At 40.5% G+C, this 18,944-nt stretch overlaps 1 protein-coding gene across 1 annotated transcript in view; it reads left to right on the top strand.

Annotated features, from left to right (window-relative positions):
• CCDC180 (coiled-coil domain containing 180) overlaps positions 1–18,944 on the top strand; it is a 118,582-nt gene that overhangs the window by 79,221 nt on the left and 20,417 nt on the right. Inside the window, exons 30-34 of the mRNA XM_027869669.1 lie at positions 7,872–7,946; positions 8,118–8,184; positions 9,879–10,020; positions 11,953–12,113; positions 17,043–17,180. Coding sequence (XP_027725470.1) covers positions 7,872–7,946; positions 8,118–8,184; positions 9,879–10,020; positions 11,953–12,113; positions 17,043–17,180 — 583 coding nt within the window. The remainder of the gene's footprint in view (positions 1–7,871; positions 7,947–8,117; positions 8,185–9,878; positions 10,021–11,952; positions 12,114–17,042; positions 17,181–18,944) is intronic.

Consider the following 18,944-nt stretch of genomic DNA (forward strand, 5'->3'; position numbering starts at 1 on the left):
AATAGCTAAGGTGTTCACAGTTCTTCATCATACAATATTGCTGTTACTGTGTACAATGTTCTCCTGGTTCTGTTCACTTCACTTTGCATCAGTTCATATAAGTCTTTCCAGGTTTTCTGAAATCATCCTATTGTTGTTTCTTATACCTCAGTAATATTCCATCACAAACATTTACAATAGCTGTATAGTCATTGGATAGGCATCCCTTCAGTTTCCAATGTTTAGCCACCACAAAAAGAGCTGCTATAAGTATTTTTGTAGAAATAGGTCCTTTTCCCTTTTTTATATCTTTGGGATATAGACCTAGTAGTGAGTGGTATTGCTGGATCAAAGGGTATGCGCAATTCTATAGAACTTTGGGCATAATTCCTCATTGTTCTCCAGAATGGTTGGACCAATTCACTTTCACCAACAGTTTATTAACGTTACCTATTTTTCCTCATCCCCTCCAGCATTTGTCATTTCTGATAGGTCTAAAGTGGTACCTTAGAGTTGTTTTACTTTGCTTCTCTCTAATGCATAGGGATTTAGATTTTTCCGTGTGACTATAGATATCTTTAATTTCTTCTGAAAACTGCCTGTTCATATCATTTATCAATTGGAGAATGGCTCTTATTTTTATAAATTTGGTTCAGTTCTTTATGTATTTGAGAAATGTGGCCTTTATCAGAGAAACTTGCCATAAAAATTTTTAATATTACTTCATTGGAATGGTACCTTTTAGCAAAATATAGTTTCCCTGATTATCTCTTTTAATTAGATCTACTTTTGCTTTTGTTTTGTCTGAGATCATGATTGCTATCCCTACCTTTTTTTTACTTCAGTTGAAGCTTGATAGATTCTACTCCAACCCTTTATTTTAACTCTATGTGTGTCTTTCTATTTCAACTGTATCTCTTGTACACAATATATTGCTAAATTCTGGTTTCTAATCCATTCAGCTATCTGTTTCTGTTTTATGAGTTGGTTCATCCCATTCACATTTGTTGTTATGATTACTGTCTATTTCTCTCCATCCTATTTTCTTTTGTTTATCCATCTCTCTCTTTTTATCCTGTCCCTCCTCAAAAGTCTGTTTTGCTTCTGACCACTGCCTCCCTTAATCTGCCCTCCTTATTATCACCCCCCCATATCTCTTATCCCCTTCTCCTATTTCCCTATTAGGTAAGATAAATTTCTATACACAACTGAGTGTGTATATGTAAATCTTCCCTTTTTCAACCAATTTTGTTGAAAGTGAGGTTCAAGCATTTCCTAACCCCTCCCTATTTTCTCTGCCACTACAAAGGCTCTTCCTTGTGTGCCTCTTTTACGTGAAAAAATTTTCCGCATTCTACCTCCCTCTTCCCTCTTCTCCCAGTGTATCCCTCTTTCTCACCCCTACATTTTTTTTGAGATCATCCCACCATAACTAACTCACACATGTGCCCTCAGTCTATATAGACTCCTTCTAACTGCCCTAATCATGACAAAGTTCTTAGGAATTACATGTATTATCTTCCTATATGGGAACACAAACAGTTTAACTTTGTCGAGTCCCTGATGATTACTCTTTTCATATTTACCTTTTAATGCTTCTCTTGAGACTTAGGTTTGAATGTCAGATTTCCTATTCAGCTCTGGTCTTTTCATCAGGAATGCTTAGAAGTCTTCTATATCATTAATTGTTTCCCCCTGAAGGATTATATTCACTTTCATTGGATAGGTTATTCTTGGTTGTAATCCTAGCTCCTTTACCTCCAAGAATATCAATTCCAAGCCCTCTACTCTCTTTTTTATGATAATTTTTATTTTTTTTTTTGTTTCCAACATTTACTTCCACAAGATTTTGAGTTCCAAATTTTCATCCCATCTCGCCCCTCCCCCCACCCCCACATGGCATGCATTCTGAATACCCCTTCCCCTAGTCTGCCTTCCCTTCTATCTCTCCCCCCTCTTCTCTTATCCCCTTCCCCTTCAATTTTCCTGTAAGGCAGGATGGATTTCTGTACCCCACTTCCTGTATTTCTTTTTTCCCAGTTGTATGTGAAAACATTTTTTTTAAACATGTGTTTTTAAAACTTTGGGTTTCAAATTTTCTCCCTTACTCCCTCCCCACCCACCCTCACTGATAAGGCAAGCAACTAAATATGGGTTATATATGTGCAGTTATGCAAAACACTTCCATAGTAGACATGCTGTGAAAAACTAACTCTATTTCCCTTAATCCTTTCCCACCCCCCATTTATTCTATTCTTTTTTTGACCCTGTCTGTCCTCAGAAGTACTTGTTTCTGATTACCCCCTTTCCCAATCTGCCTTCTTCTCTAGCATCCCCCTACTCTCTTATCCCCTTCCCCCTCCCCATTTTCTTGTAGGGTAAGACAGATTTCCATACCCAATTGAGTGTGTATGTTATTCTCTCCTTAAGTCAAATTCTACGAGAATAAGATTCACTCATTCCCTCTCACCATCCCCTGTTTCCCCTCCACTGTAAGAACGTTTTCTTTTCTGGTTTGTTTTTTTTTTGTGAGATAATTTGCCCTGTTCTACCTCTCCCTTTCTCCTTCTCCTAGTATAATCCTCTCTCACCCCTTAATTTTATTCTCCAGATATGACCCCTTCATTTTCAACTCACCCTGTGCCCTCTATCTATCTATCTATATCTATATATAGTACATATAATTTTTTCCCCTCCAACTACCCTAATACTGACAAAGGTCTCATGAGTTACAAATATCATCTTTCCATGCAGGAATGTAAACAGTTCAACCATAATAAATCTCTTATGATTTACTCTTTCCTGTTTACCTCTTCCTGTTCCACTTGAGTCTTGTATTTGAAAACCAAATTTTCTATTCAGCTCTGGTCTTTTCATCAAGAATGCTTGAATGTCCTCTATTTCACTGAATGACATGTTTTCCCCTGCAGGATTATACTCAGTTTTGCTGGGTAGGTGATTCTTGGTTGTAATCCTATCTCCTTTGGCCTCCAGAATGTTATATTTCATGCCCTGTGGTCCCTTAATGTAGATGCAGCTAAATCTTGTGTTATCCTGATTGTGTTTCCACAATACTTGAATTGTTTCTTTCTGTCTGCTTGTAATATTTTCTCCTTGACCTGGGAACTCTGGAATTTGGCTACAATATTCCTAGGAGTTTTCCTTTGGGGATCTCTTTCAGGAGGAGATCAGTGGATTCTTTCAATTTCTATTTTGCCCTCTGGTTCTAAAATATCAGGACAGTTTTCCTGGATAATTTCTTGAAAGACGATGTCTAGGCTCTTTTTTTGATCATGGCTCTCAGATAGTCCAATAATTTTTAAATTCTCTCTCCTGGATCTATTTTCCAGGTCAGTTGTTTTTCCAATGAGGTATTTCACATTGCTTTCTAATTTTTCATTCTTTTGGATTTGTTTTACAGTGTCGTGATTTCTCATAAAGTCATTAGCTTCCAATTGCTCTATTCTAATTTTTAAGGAAGTATTTTCTTCAGTAATCTTTTGGACTTCCTTTTCCATTTGGCCAATTTTGCTTTTTAGGGCATTCTTCCCCTCATTGGCTTTTTGGACCTCTTTTGCCATTTGGGTTAGGCTATTTTTTAAGGTGTTATTTTCTTCAGTATTTTTTTGGGTCTCCTTTAACAAGCTGTTGACTTGTTTTTCATGATTTTCTTGCATCACTCTCGGTTTTTCCTCTACTTCTCTTACTTGCTTCTCAAAATCCCTTTTGAGCTCTTCCAAGACCTGGGACTGATTCATATTCTTCTTGGAAGCTTTGGATGTAGGAGCTTTGGTTTCATTGTCTTCTTCTGGTTGTATGTTTTGATCTTCTTTGTCACCAAAGTAAGATAATATAGTCTGACTCTTTTTGCGCTGCTTACTCATGATGCTGGCCAATTATTTGAGTTTTAAACTCTTTGTTAAGGTAAAAGTCTGCTTCTAATGTGGAGGATGTACTGTCCCAAGCTTCGGGGGTTTGTACAGCTGTTTTCAGAGATACTTCTAGGGACCTGAAAATTTTCAGTTCTTCCAAGGTGGTATGATAAGGGGCGAGGTGTTTTCTTTCCTCCACCACAACAAGCTCCACCAGGCCAGCGTTCCTCCTCGCCCCAGGACCGTCCCTCAAAACTGTGACCCAGATCCAAGCACGGGCAAAGCAAGAGTTTCCTGCCTCAGTACTGGCAAAGAGATTCCTACAATCCCCCTCTGATCAGCCACTTGATTCCCCCTCAGTCTGTGGGCCGGAAGCTCAGGAAACAGCCATGGCCCCAGGGGTGGCTAAGACCTAGCTCCTTCTCTCACCGCAGTCACAGACTTTTCCCACTGACCTTCTAAGTTGTCTTTGGCATTTGTGGGTTGAGAAGTCTGGAAACCACCACAGCTGCCTGGGATTCAGCCCTCTGAGGCCTGCTCCAGGTTCGCTGCAGCCTGCGCGCCCATGACGCCCTAAGCTCCTCTCCCAGCCCGGTGCAATATGCCTTTCTGATCAACCATCCAGGCTGTCTTTGGCTGGAAATTCGTTTCACTGTGTATTTTTGTGGGTTCTGCTGCTTTAGAATTTGTTTAGAGCCATTTTTTATAGGTATTTGGAAGGGTTTGGGGGAGAGCTCAAGCAAGTCACTGCTTTCCCTCAGTCATCTTGGCTCTGCCCCCAAACCCTCCTCTCTTTTAACATAGAAGCTGCTAAATCTTGTACAGTCCTGACTGTGGCTCCATGATATTTGAATCATATTTTTTGTTTGTTTGTTTGTTTTCTGGCTGCTTGCAATATTTTCTCCTTAACCTGGGAGGTCTGGAATTTGGCTAAAATATTCCAGGGAGTTTTCATTTTTGGATCTCAATCAGGAAATGATTGGTGGATTCTTTCAATTTCTATTTCATTCTCCTAATTTAAGATATCGGAGAAATTTTCCTTGATAATCTCTTGAAATATGATGTCTAGGCTCCTTTTTTTATTATGACTTTCAAGTAGTCTAATAACTTTTAAATTATTTCTTGGAGGCTTTGCTTTTAGTTGTTTTCACATTGTTGTCATCTTATAAGTTTATGTCTTTGTCTTCCCTGTCACTGTTAGCTTTTTTTTTTTTTTTTATAGTAGCTTTTTATGGTCAAGATCTTTTGTATTTTGTTTTTTTATTGTTTGTTTGGTTGTTTTTTATTTGGTTGTTTTTTGTTTTTTACTCATTGTCCCAGCCTATTTATTGACACTGAACTTTATCTAAAATTGGACTCTGCTCACCTGGGCATGGGGAGGCATGGTGCCAAGCCGCAGGCTTTTTTGTTTTGCTGTTTTCAGAGCTAGTTGTGGGGGTCTACAAGTTTTCAGCGCTTCCAAGGTGGCATTATCCTGGGGGCCGTGTGGTAATTGTTTTCTTGGTTTGCTCTCTAGTCTTTACCTAGGAAGAGGTCCTGGTCCCCTGCAGCTACAAGTGCTGCTCTTGGCCCTGGAAATGTGACCAAGGTCTCTGCTCCCTTGTGCCCAATCACAAGTGCTTCTCTCTTCCTGGAATGGTGACCCAGAACTACCTAGGGGCAATAGAGTTGCCAATCAGTGGTAGCTGCACCCAGTGCCAACAAAGGATCCCCTGTAATCTCTTTCTGGCCAGTTGTCTGACTCTGTTATGTGTCTGGGCTGAGAACTCCTGAAGCTACTTCTGCTGCTTTTGCAGCTGCCTCCAAGGCCCACCACTGATGCTCCTGCCAAGTTCGTGCCTGTGTCCCACCTGGTTTTGCAGACATTTCCTGCAACTACTAAGTTGTCTTAGGCTGGAAAAAAAAAATCTCCTTCTGACCTTTTGTTGGCTCTGCTGCTCCAAAGTTTGTATGAGGCATTATGTGGAATGTCAGGAGAATTCAGCTGGCTCCTGGCCTGCATGCCCCACATACTTCTTTTACTTCAGTTGTACCCCTACACTTAGATAGCAGACAAATGAATACTCTTGGTCACAGCGGGGACTGGTTGATAGTATGTGGTCACCTTGGCCAAATTAAGGGCATGTCTCACTGATGGTAGTTGTATTGTGCTGTCTTTGTCTAAAGAGGACAGTTAGTCTAGGACACTAATGCACTGCTGCTGGAGCTGTGAACTGATCCAACCATTCTGGAGAGCAATTTAGAACTATGCCCAAAGGGCTATGAAACTGTTCATACCTTTTGATCCAGCAAAAGAAAAAGCAAAACAATGCATATGTGCAAAAATATTTGTAGCAGTCTTTTTATGGGGGCCAAGAATTAGAATTGAGAAGATATTCATCAATTGGGGAATGGCTGAACAAGTTGTTGTATATGATTGTGATGGAATACTATTGTGCTCTAAGAAATGATGAGCAGAAAAACTTAGGAAGACTTATATGAACTGATGCAAAATGAAATGAACAGAACCAGGAGAACATTGTATACAATGACGGCAATATTGTAAGATGATCAATTGTGAATGACTTAGTTCTTTTCAGCAATACAGTGAGCCAAGATAATTCCAAAGAATTCATGATGAAAAAGTGCTATCCACCTCCAAAGAGGAACTGATGAACTCTGAGTGCAAATTGAAGTATGATTTTCTCACTTTATTTATTTTTTGCCTTTTTTTGCAAAATGGCTAATATGTAAATATGTTTTATATGATTTCACATGTAGAGTTGATATATTGGTTGCTTTCTCAGTGTGGATAGAAGAGAGATGGGATGGAGGGAGAGAATCTGGAATTCAATTTATTTTTTCATGAGGCAATTGAGGTTAAGTGACTTGCCCTGAGTCATATGGCTAGTAAGTGTTATATGTCTGAGGCTGGATTTGAACTCTGGTTCCTCCTGACTCCAGGGTCAGTGTTCTATCCACTGCACCACCTAGCTGTCCCTCAAATTAAAAAAAAAATGTTTTAAATAAATAAATATATGTATATATGTATATACACATATATGTATATGTAAATATATGTGTATATACACAAATGTGTATATATGTAAATATATGTATATATGTAAATATATGTATATATGAGTGTATGAAGTGTTTAGATATATTAGACCTACACAATCCTGGCATCATTAGCAACACATTTTGAACAACTGAGCTAACAAGCCCCTCTCATGAAAACTGCTGCCTGACACAAAAGGAAGGGTCATATTTATTTTCGTTACTGAATGCTTTATCTTCATTTTTTAACATGTATTGCTGTAGTCAATACACTCATTTGGATCTGTGATTCCAATACGTGGTATTTTTAAAATGAACAAAAAAATCCCCTTAAACTCCTGGTAGAAATTCTTGCACTGAATTGTAATTAATTCTATTGTCCTTTACTCTGTAGAAAATTGATACAAGAAGTGTTCCTTTAATTAGCATTTCTCTTTCTTTTGTGCAAACATGCAGAAACCCACTGCATAAAGTCTTGCTTGCATTATTTCCAGAAAAAAAAATCTCTACAGATTAAAAACATCTGCTTTCTTATATCAGATGAAACCCATCATATTCCCCCTGCCCCCTAACCTCCTGCATTATTTTGGCCTCAGCTGCCTGAAAGCTTACTTCCAAATTCATTGTCCACATATTGCCATCATGCTTATTAATTCCAAAGCCTAGAAGTATCAAGTGTTGTTCTTTCCAACTTTATGTTTCATCTTGGACTGATTCCACATGCAAGCCCTTTTCAAAATGGACCAGGGATGAAAATTTAAATAAATTAGAAACTACAGGAGGTATTTAGAATTTTCAGTACTAAATTTGGTTGTAAGCCATCATTATGCAAACAGAAAATAGCTTCATAGTTCCCTAGCTGATATATCAAAGAGAAAAGTATTCTTACCCCAGAGAAAGTCAGTTATTGGTTTGTTTGGTTTTTTTTTCCCCCAACAATGGGACTTTTCTGAATACAATGAAGTGTCTGTATCTTTTCAGCGGCCTACCATATTCCCGGCCAAACCGACAAGACAAGAAGTATCAGGTGTTTGGGGAGAAGCCGGAACGTTCTGAGTAAGGCAGCTTTCCTTTCCGTACCATTCAGTCCCATTGATTTTACCATTACTGGGGTTGTGGCAATCAAGAACTTAAAAGTGGTCAGTTTGGTTTGATTTAATTTGTGGGATAAGTACCAATATGTATAATGCAAGTCTTTTCAGCAGTCTTCCTTCTGTTTGGTTTCAGTCATTTTAAAGGCATCATCCACTTACTTCTCTGGGAAGGCAATGACACTTTGCTTTCAGTGGCAGAGGTAAGGAATTCTCCCTCCTATCACACCTTGGATTTTACTGTGTCTTCACTCTGCCCGGCGTGCCCTTGATTTGATTAACTGAGTGCTTCGTGTGCAAGAAAGATACAGGCCAAGTTCCAACAGGGTTCCACCATAGAATTTCAGAGAAGCAGAAGCTGTCAGAGCTAAAAAGCAACTTAGAATATAGAATATAGGAACTGAAAGGAACTTAAGGTTAGAGATCATCAGAACTCAAAAAGACCTTACACAGCATCCATTGTAGCCTCCTTATTTGACAGACTTGGAGAAGCTATAGTAGTGAAGGTGCATTGGTGGGGGGGACAAGACTAGAGCCTAAGTCTCCTGATACTTCTTTTTTTTGACTAGTCAATGGGTTTAAGTGACTTGCCCAGGGTCACACAGCTAGTAAGTATCAAGTGTCTGAGGTCAGATTTTAACTCAGGTCCTCCTGACTCCAGGGTCAGTGCTCTATCCACTGTGCCACCTAGCTGCCCGTCTCTCCTGATTCTTAATAAGGTGTGTTTCCAATACATGATATTTTTAAAACAAACAAAAAAATTCCCTTAAACTCCTGGTAGAAATTCTTGCACTGAATTATAATTAATTCTATTGTCCTTTACTCTGTAGGAAGTTGATACAAGAAGTATTCCTTTAATTAACATTTCTCTTTCTGACTATTCTCAAATATTTTGGTCTCAGGACCCCTTTACACTCTTGAAAATTATTGAGGATTCAGGGACAGCTAGGTGGTGCAGTGAATAGACCTCCAGCTTTGGAGTCAAGAGGACCTGAGTTCAAATCCAGCCTCAGACATTTGACACTTACTAGCTGTGTGACCCTGGACAAGTCACTTACCTCTGATTGCCTCAGCAAAAAAGCAAGAAAAAAGAAAACAATTGAAGACTCACAAAGAACTTTTGTTTACATATGTTATATGGGCAGCTAGATGGTGCAATGGATTGAGCACTGGCCCTGGAGTCAGGAAGACCTGAGTTCAAATGTGGCTTCAGATACTTACTAATTATCTGACTCTGGGCAAGGAGGACAAATAGGAAAGAGTGGTGTCCTGAAAGCCTAGATCTGCCTCGAGGTCACACATGGCCCTCTAGGTCCTCAAGTGTAGCCCTTTGACTGAATCCCCCTGGCCTGGAGAGAAAAGAGTATCGAGGAGGAGAGAGCAATCAACAGTTGTCAAAGGCTGCAGAGAGGTCAAGGAGAGTGAAGATGAAGAAAAGGCACCAGGATCTGGCAACTAAGAGATCACTAGTGACTTTGGAGTTAGCAGTTTCAGTGGAATGATAAGGTTGGAAGTCAGATTGTAAGGAGGGGTTAAGAATAGAGTGAGAGGAGAGAAAGTGGAGGCATCCATTGTACATAGCCTTTCTGAGGAGTTTAGCTCATATTAAAATGGATCTAATAATACTTGCACTACCTGTACCTTAGGTGGTCTTTGTAGATCAAATGCTTTGCAGTCTTAGAGTACCAAAGGTGAATTGTTTTATCATGCTTGTTTTATTCTGGGATTATTCACAAAGATGAACAAAATGTGGGCCCTATCTTTGAGTAATTAACTCGCTACCAACTTCTTAACCCATGAAGCTTCTTAGACAAATCTGACCATTGAGAATTTTTTTTATTTTTTATATTTTTACATTTATTATTATTGAGAATATTTTTATCTTAATTTTCTGTAGGATTTTTACCGTAAAGAGAAACATGCTGTTACCAGGCCTGATTACATTCAGGATACTTTTGACCAATGTGCTGAGGTATTTGGGAAGAAACTCATAGACTATGAGAACCAGGCAGAGGAATACCATAATGCTTGTCTCATAGGTACTTGGAAAGCTGTTGAGTCATCTGCTTCTATAAAATTCCTTCAGTCTCTCAGTGAATACCTATTAAGCTCCAATTATATATAATGCTCCATATTCAGCCTTGGGGGGAAGATACAAAGATAGACAATAAAGTTGTCCCAATCACATCATGGGGGTGGGGGGATTAAGGGCATGGTGCCCCCAGGATCTGGAAAATCCATGTAAAAATTTTTGGCCCTCCCTTTGAGTCAGAGAAGTCTGAATTATTATGGTATTAAAAGGTAAAATATGTTGATATCAAGCAATACTATACATATATTTTATATGTTTATGAGTTTCTAAACTTTTTCTGTGTTGTCTGCTGGCCTTCACATCTGTGGCTCCCACAAAACTCCCCAAAAATTCCCATTTAATTTCTTATGCTGACCCGTGATATATCAAAACCACAAAGGGGAAAGTCACTATGTGGAATAGATAACTGTATATGGTCCCTGCCTTCCAAGAGTTAAAACTAGGTGGAGTGCCCTCTGAGGCTGCTTCAACTTACTCTCCCAGAGTGGGTCACCTGGAGGGATGACTTCCACCTCAGGTTTAAGAGATCTTGAGATGAGTCTGCACTTGTAAATCTATAGTTCATGAGCTCCCACTCTGCAGGCTTGTCTTTAATAGCCAGTAAACACAAATAGCTCAATGCAAAGTCATACACATAGTAAGGACATCTATACAACACCCCCATCCATAAAACTGGGTGGGGGCAGGATATACATAACATTAGTAGAAAGAGTGGGCACAAATTTAGAGTATGTTGGGAGTGAGACACACACACACCTAATACACATTACCAAGTCAACCCATGCCTCTGTTACTGCTGGGCCCCCATGTGTTTTATCTCCTTGGGGTGTCCCATGCTCTTCCCACCGGGACGTAGTGTCTACTTGTTGGGTCACTCAGCTGAGGCCGTTGACCCTCTCCTCTCCTCACCTCAAAGCTAGTTCTCTCTTAAATCCATGGACAGCTGTCTTCTCAGCTGCCAGAGGGCACTTTCCCTGAGGCTTCTTTATAACCCCAATTCTGCATCTGTCTCTCTCTGGGTGTGATGTCTCTTACTTTGCTTGCTCCACGGCAAGATAGCATTGCTGACAGAGAGGAGTGGGAAAGAGAATCCTCCTCCCCTTCCCATGCTACCCTCCAACACACCACAAGCTGCCAAGCTGCTTCTAGCCTTAACTCTTTTAAAGGCAACCAGGCATGTGGCCCATCTTCAGCCAGGCAGCGGGCAGATAACTTACCAAATGTGTCAAGGAAGCTTTTTCATATTTTGTAAAGTGATAACAGGGCATAGACACATTAGCTCCTCTTGCTTTCTGTGATTCTTTTGTGAGGGGAGGGGCAAGGAAGGGAATTTGAGGGGAACTGACTCTTCCCCACTATATAGATATTGAAAATAACTCATAGAGATCAGTTTAACACGGACAATCCGGAATTTGTACTATAGGGCCTTCAGAGATTGTGTCCTTAAGGAAAAACTCAGCTTTGGATTAGGTCAGAAATGTATTTCCTATGGAAAATTATGTAGTATCTTATAAAATGGAAATCTTGAGAATGTGCTATTAAAAGCACAGAAAAAACAACACAGCACTTCTTGAAAAACTAAACTGTCAGTTTATATAGTAGCCATTAGCTACTGTTACAACAATCTGTGATAGGAAAGTTCCTACTAATTAGTGGGAAGAATTCTTATATTCAGTGACCTTTGACATTTAACCTGAAATCCAGAATCTATGTAGCTAATTATAGTATCTTTGTGTTAGTGGTACATGTCAGACTGTTCTGAAGGAAGGATTTGCTTTGTATAATGTTTAAGATATTTGTTGAGAGTGGCTCTGGGTGTCTGAGCTCTTCAGCCGTCTGATGAAGCTGTAAACGGTTCTGTCTCCACCCATTCTGACAGAGCTCCGGGAACAATTGATGGAGCTTGAGTTGCAGCTGCCTCACGTGTCTCATCTCATCATGGAAAGCTTTTTCCAGCAACAATGGGAAAGCCTTCAGTCCAGCCAGGCCGAGATCCAGGAACACTTCAAAGAACAGCTCGATCAGTGGATCAAAATGAGGGTGGGTACCTCAGAGACTTCTAGTAGTCCAGGTTGCGAGCATTTCCACGAGTCCTTCTAGACATGGGCCCAGGCATTGATTGCACTTGTTAAACAGTCCATCTTTTTGCCCCTGGAAACTAAGGTGTTTGTAACATAACACAAGTTTGTAACACGCTTTTTTTTTTCCCTCCAGAAAACATAGGCTTTCCTTGAACTTTCCATGTTTTCTTTTCTCAAGAATGTTCTAGGTATGATGACCATTAGACTATGAGCTCCTTGAGAGTTCTTTTGCCCTTTTTATCCTCAGAATTTAGCACAGTGCCTGGTACATAGCAGGGGCTTCATAAATGCTTATTGGTCTAGAGAAAGCATCTCTTTGTAGAGAGATATCATGGAGTAGTGGACAGAGCACTGGACATGGAGGCAAGAAGACACGCTGTCTGTACCCCTGGGCAAGTCATTTAGCTCTCTGAGCCTCAGTTTCCTCATAGGTAAAATTAGGAATTTGGACTTGATCACCTTTAAGCTCCCTTTCTCTAAATCTAAGATCCTCTGACCTTCTACCTGGCAGGTCCTCATCCATTAGCAAGACTCTTCTAGGAACAACTCATTAAGAAATGCAAATATATATTATACTCTCATTCCAAAAGCACAAGAGTGATGCCCTCAAGGGCGTTTTTTTTTAAATAAATATCAACCTTACCATGACCTGAAACCAGTGACCAAACGTGGCCAACAGGAGAGAAATGATAATGGTAAAGAGATTAGAGGGCAGTTAACTGATAACCAGAGTAGGGCCTTTGGATTGTGGAAGGTTTTACCACAAGAGGCAATAAAAATCAGCAGGGGGTCTTTGGGAAGAAGGGGCAGATTTCATCAGAACGAGGTTGGTGCTTTTGTTTGCTCCTTCGGCCCTCCTCACCCATTCTTTGGGAATGGTATACTGAGTGTGACCTTTTGTGCTGAAACTGGACTGCTCTTGAGCATTTTGTACCTAGAAGAGCAAAAATGGAGAGAGCCTGAGGCAAGGAGGAGAACAAGCAGTCAGCTTCCAGCCTCAGTGGCTGCACAAGAATGGGCCTGGGCAAGACTGGGGGTCAGTAAGGTGGATTTTGTTATTCCTTTTTATATAATAAGTCCCAGGATCCACGGCCAAAATAGATAATATTTCCCATGAATTACAGTTGAAAACAACTTCAACTGCGCAGTCGCAGTGAAATATAGGAATGACATAATGTATGCCTGCACTGTGCTAGGTCATGACAATATTGCTAAAGTTAAACTTGTGAGGCCACTGTTGGCAATTTGCCTTCTTTGTCTGTTGTCCTATAAATCAAGTGGACACTGGTCAGTAAGTGGGAAACCCATTTTGGGATTTTAGGTAATGCATAGAGGAATGCATGTTCCTGCCTCAAATGGCCACCATTGAGGCTTGAGGGGATTTAAGGGAGTGTACAGCTGGAATGCTAAGTCTGTCTCAACTGACTCCATTGAGACATCCTTCGAGAAGGGTGATTAGGGAATACTGTAGGTGTTGGTGCTCCCATTATTAGCAATACTTTTGAGAAGACTTAAAGGAAGCTTATTAAAACCCCTCCGAAGCTGTCTTCCTGGCCTTCTGGATGCCCAGATCAAGAGTGAACTTGTTAGAGGCTGTAGTCCCAAAACTCCAGTGCCTCCTGTGTTGTTACTTGTGTTACATTGGGAAACCATGCAAATGGATTTTCTTTTCACCTCTCTCTTCTGTTAGTCAATCAACTTCTGTTTCCTTTCCAGCACTTTCAGCCCTTTGAAAGAGCTACCAGAATATGCTCCCCCTCCCTAAGCCTTATCCTGATGCAAGGTTTCCCTTAGCAATGCAAGGTTAATTAAACCTCATGCAAGGTTTCCCTTGGCAAGGTTTTCTGTCGTATTTTTCCTAAATCTTACCTCTCCTAAGGCCTATTCTCTAGGTCAGAGATTCTTTACCTGAGGTCCATGAACTTTTTTTTTAATTTTGATAGCTGGTTTTTTAATATAATTGTTTTAATTTGTATTATATTTTATGCATTTAAAAATTTATTTTGGGAAGAGTCTGTAGGTTTTGCTACACTGACAAAAGGGGAAAGGGAAGGGAATAGGCATTTACGTAGAGCCTACTATGGGAAAAGCATTTTACAAATGTTTATGAGGATTTTTTGCTCCTCATAGCAACTCTGCAAGGTAGGTGTTATTATTTTCATTTTATTTTTGAGGAAACTGAGGCAAATAGAGATTAAGTGACTTGCCTAGGGCCTTACCTATTGTTAAATGTCTAAAACCAGATTTGAAATCAGATCTTCCTGACCCCAAGCCCAATGCTCTATCGACTACCACTTAGCTGGCCCCAAGGAAGCCATAACACAAAGCAGGTTAAGAACCCTCAGAACTTGAGAGGAACTAATGAATGATTTCCCAGTGAGGGGTTAAGGTTACCTCTCCTAGGTAAGAGATTTACATTTTAAATGGGGCCTTCTATCCCTTAATCCAAAGGAGAAAATGAAGGGAGAGAACATTAGGCCTTTCACTGCCACCGACCATATTCTTGGTTGTTCCCAAGGTGAGAATACCAAGAATGGTATTACTGCCTTGGATAACGAGTGCTCTTGCCAACTGGCTGACTCCATGTCCTGTCATCAGCCAGAGAGATGGTTGTCTGAAGTTATGCCCTATGTCTTCCAGGTGTGGATGAGTTCCTCTGCCTGTCCAAGGCTGATTACTTTAACCACTGACCTAAAAAAAGGATTGGCTTTTTTTGTTTCCACTTCCCAGCCCACCCAGAGAGTAAGGTTTTATCCTCACTTGTCCTTCTATGGTATCATCTCTTTACTGAGGAAAAAGTCTATGGATCATCTGTGTTTCTTTGTCCTTCCCCCTCTCATTCAGAATTTTTAGGGAGAACAGACCAAAACTCTGTTCCTGGCCTACCTTTGTAGAAGCAGTTTTTGAGCCACCTGTGAATTTTATCAGAGGCTTAGCTAGGGTGGGATGGCTAACTGTGATACAGTCTTAAAAGGAAAACAGAGCACCCTTCCCCATCTGAATGACTTTCCAGCTATCCTAGAGACACAGGATCACAGGATCTGGGGTTAGCTAAACCATAGAGGTCTTGTCCAACTTCCTCTTTTTTACGGATGAGGAAGCCAAGACCTAGAGGGGTTAAGTGAGTTGCCCAAGATAACACAGTAAGTTGCTGAGTCAAGATTTAAATCTCTGACTCCACGTTCAACGTTCTTTCTGCTGCAAGACAGATAATGCCTTAAAATTTGTCTCAGGCATTGAAATTCTTAGCTCCTCCATTGTTTGTTTATGTTGAATAATCCAAGAGTTCTTTGCAATCAGGTTTATTAGGTCCAATCAACAACATACCTAGAAGGCTGGTCACCGATATCACACCCATGCTACAGATGAGTCAACCAGTCAGGCTGGGAGGGATTGCCAAGCTGTCTCCATTGACACAGAGGAATCAACACAGAGATGTTCAAGTTGACAGGATAGAAAGAGAAACTGTTGGCCCTGGGTAAATTGCAGTAGAACAAGAGCTTTCATTCCAACAGTCTAACTGCCTCACAGTTAGGATTCTTCCGTTCCATAGTTGTTCTGGGTAATGATTACTTTTCAGATGAAAGTCCTGGAAAGGCTACCACTCCAAACCAAAAGAAGGCAAAATGACATAGTAAAAAGAGCTAGAATTACTACCTTTGTTATCCCAAGGAAGATACTGACCCTCTCAGGGCCTCTGTTTTCACACCTACAAAATGAGGGGCTTGGTATTTCTAATATATCTAGTACTTGAAAAGCGGAGGAATATAAAAGATATGTAGTAAAAGAAAATTCAATTCAATAAATATTTCTAAAGCACCTACAATGCACCAACATCATTTGAAACTAGTTCAATAAGGACAACTGGTCTCAGAACTGAACCTTCATTTCCTTTTGGTATTTCAAACATATCTAGTACTTGAAAAGGTGGAGAAATATAAGGGATATGTCCTAAAGGAAAATTCAACTCAACAAATATTTATTAAGCATTTACTCTATGCTAAGGTATTATGCTAAGTGCTGGGGATACAAAGGACCCCACTCCCCTAAAAAAAAAAATCCCTGTCCTTAATGAGTTTGCATTCATTTGGTGACTGTTGCCACCAGGATCAAATGTAAAGTCCTTTGACATTAAAAGCTCTTTGTAACCTGCCCCTTCTTACCCTTCCTGTCCTCTTAAATTATATTCCCCTCCACCCACCCTACAATAAAGCTTTATTAGTTTACATGTTGTTGCCTCTCAGGTAGCACATTTCATCTCTCTGTGCTTGGAATGCTCTTCCTCCCAACCTCTAACCTTTAGAATCCCTGACCCTCCTCTACGACTCACCTAAAGGCTTTCATCCTCCAGGAAGCCTTTGTGGTCCCACCAGCTGCAATTACCATCCCCCCCCCCCCAAGGTGATCTTCCATCTATTCTGTATTTATCTTTTATGTTCTAATTTATTAATGTTGTATCCTCCGGTAGAATACATGTCCCTTGAGAACAGGGACTGCTTTTACTTTTTAATTAAAAAAGAATCCCTAGGGCACAATTGCTGGCATATAATAGGTGCTTTTAATAACTCCTTTGTTGATTGATTCACTGGTGGGTAGTGGTAATTCCACTCTCCAGTTCTAAGTGGGTACACATTATGACCCTATGGTATGCACATCCCCTTCTCATTCTTTTTCTGTTTCTTTTCTGACCATTCCTTTTCCTTTAATCCCCTACCTTCTTCCATCACAAGGCTAATAGGGGCTTAGTGTGTATTTGGGAAGGCGTTTGTACTGGGAAGCATGGATTGATGGGAAAAAGGGAAATGCCATTCAATTCCTTACTATTCTCTACCTCAAGCCCTGCTCATATTATTTATATATTGTTTGTTTGTTTGTTCGTTGTTTGAAGGATGAAAATAACCAACAGCTACACCCAGACCTTGGGCACCCAAATAATTCCACAATTATGGATTCTCTCTGCCAAAGGGAAGAACAGAGGCAGAAAGACCAAGATACTGGGATTTTAGACATTTCAAATAAACTAGAGGTATGAGACTTGGTCATGTTTATTACATGAAGTATTCCTAGAACCTCCAGGTAGTATTTCCTAGATCATTTGATGACAGCTTGATTGCTCTTCTTAATGGCAGCCTTAATAATTAGAAATGTCCATTCCTCCTTCCCCCAAAACATCCTCACTTTCCTCAGCAACCCACTTTGGGCCTGTAGTTTGTAGATTTGTCTATATATATTTGTGTGTATGTGTATATTATATATATACACACATATACATATATAATATATACATACATTCATATATATGTCTTTTTTCCCCTAAGATTTTAAAGATTTTCAGTGTGACCATTTCAAGTTTCTAAATTTTTTTTGAAAGGCAGGTTGGAATACTGTAGCCAGAGCCAGCCTTGAAGTCAAGAAGACTGAGCTCAAATCCAGCCACTAATATATAGTGACTTGTATTCTACCTTTGGTCCACCTACCTTGAGGTGTCCTGAGAGGTGCTGTGTGGATACTTCTCCATCCCCTTAGGGTAGGGTTACCTAATCAGCATATCAGGACCCAAGCTTCCTGGTCCCTTATCTTCAACCCCTCTAGCCACCTGTCTCAATGGGGCTGATTTTAGTATTAGGCCTGGCCACAACTAAGCCTCCTGACTAAAAGTCAGGGAAAGAAGTGACCACCTTGACCCTGTTTGGCATCTATTTAAATCCTCCCAGAAGACCAAATCTCTGACACCACTCTGTATCTGAGGACGGCCCATGCTAGTTACCCGGTGTCCATTGCCCTACCCAAGCTATTCCTGGTCACGAGTATGTGCTGAATAAACTTATTTGTTTTACCTGACTCTTGCTTTCACAGTTCCTGTAGGGATCAGCACAACTGGAAATGGCCCTAGAGTCACTTCCTACTGTCCCACGGGAATTCTCTTCCACATACCTGCTTAACCTCCAGCTCTACATCAGTATACCCTAGACAAGTGTCTAAAACTCCTTGCAGCCGCTTCTACTCCCAAGAGTTATCTAAGGAGTGTAGAGAATATGGGCTCAGGATGGGTGCATGTCCTCTTTGTCCTAAGGAGAAGGATTTCCTGTTTCTCTACTATCTGGACCAGAACAAAGGACTTCATGTTCCTTCATGTTCTTCATGTCCTTCAGTTCCTCTTTACCCTGACCTCATAAGTCTGGTCACCTGGATTTAGCTGTATGACTGGGGGCAAGCTGCTTCACTTCTCTTACAGTGCCCCCAGGAGATTCTGACGTTGAAATAAGTACCTGCATTGGTAGAAGGAGTTTCCTTATTGGGAGTTCCTCGTATCATTGAAATCAACTCTACTCTCCTCCAGTTAGCTTCCATGTTTGTCCTTCATTCTCAAAGAGGAGCTTGACATCAGGGAGGTGATGCCTTGATAAGCAAGTGAATTGGATTTAAGTGAGAGAGGGCTGTGCAAAGTCACCAGCCCTCCCTTTCCCCTCAAAAACCATCTGGGTCCAGTGGCCAGATAGGGATCAGCACAACTGGAGATGGCCCAGGATGCAGTGGGAGACCTTGACTTTTTCAAGCTAAGGTCTTTAACATGTCTTGGTTTTACTGAGGCAACACCCATTCACTGATTAAGGTTTAATAAGAAATGAGGCCAAGAGTGGCCTCTTTACCTCATTTAAAAAAAAATCTATCTGGGAGGGGAAGACCCATATTATTTCTGGCCATATTATCCTCTGCATGAATCAGGACATCATTTTATTAACCCTCAATAGATCTAGCTCATGTCTTCACTCTCTTCCTCTTCCCTCCC

The sequence above is a fragment of the Vombatus ursinus genome, unplaced genomic scaffold, assembly GCF_900497805.2.
Source record: "Vombatus ursinus unplaced genomic scaffold, bare-nosed wombat genome assembly UNPS02014793.1, whole genome shotgun sequence".
NCBI lineage: Eukaryota > Metazoa > Chordata > Mammalia > Diprotodontia > Vombatidae > Vombatus > Vombatus ursinus.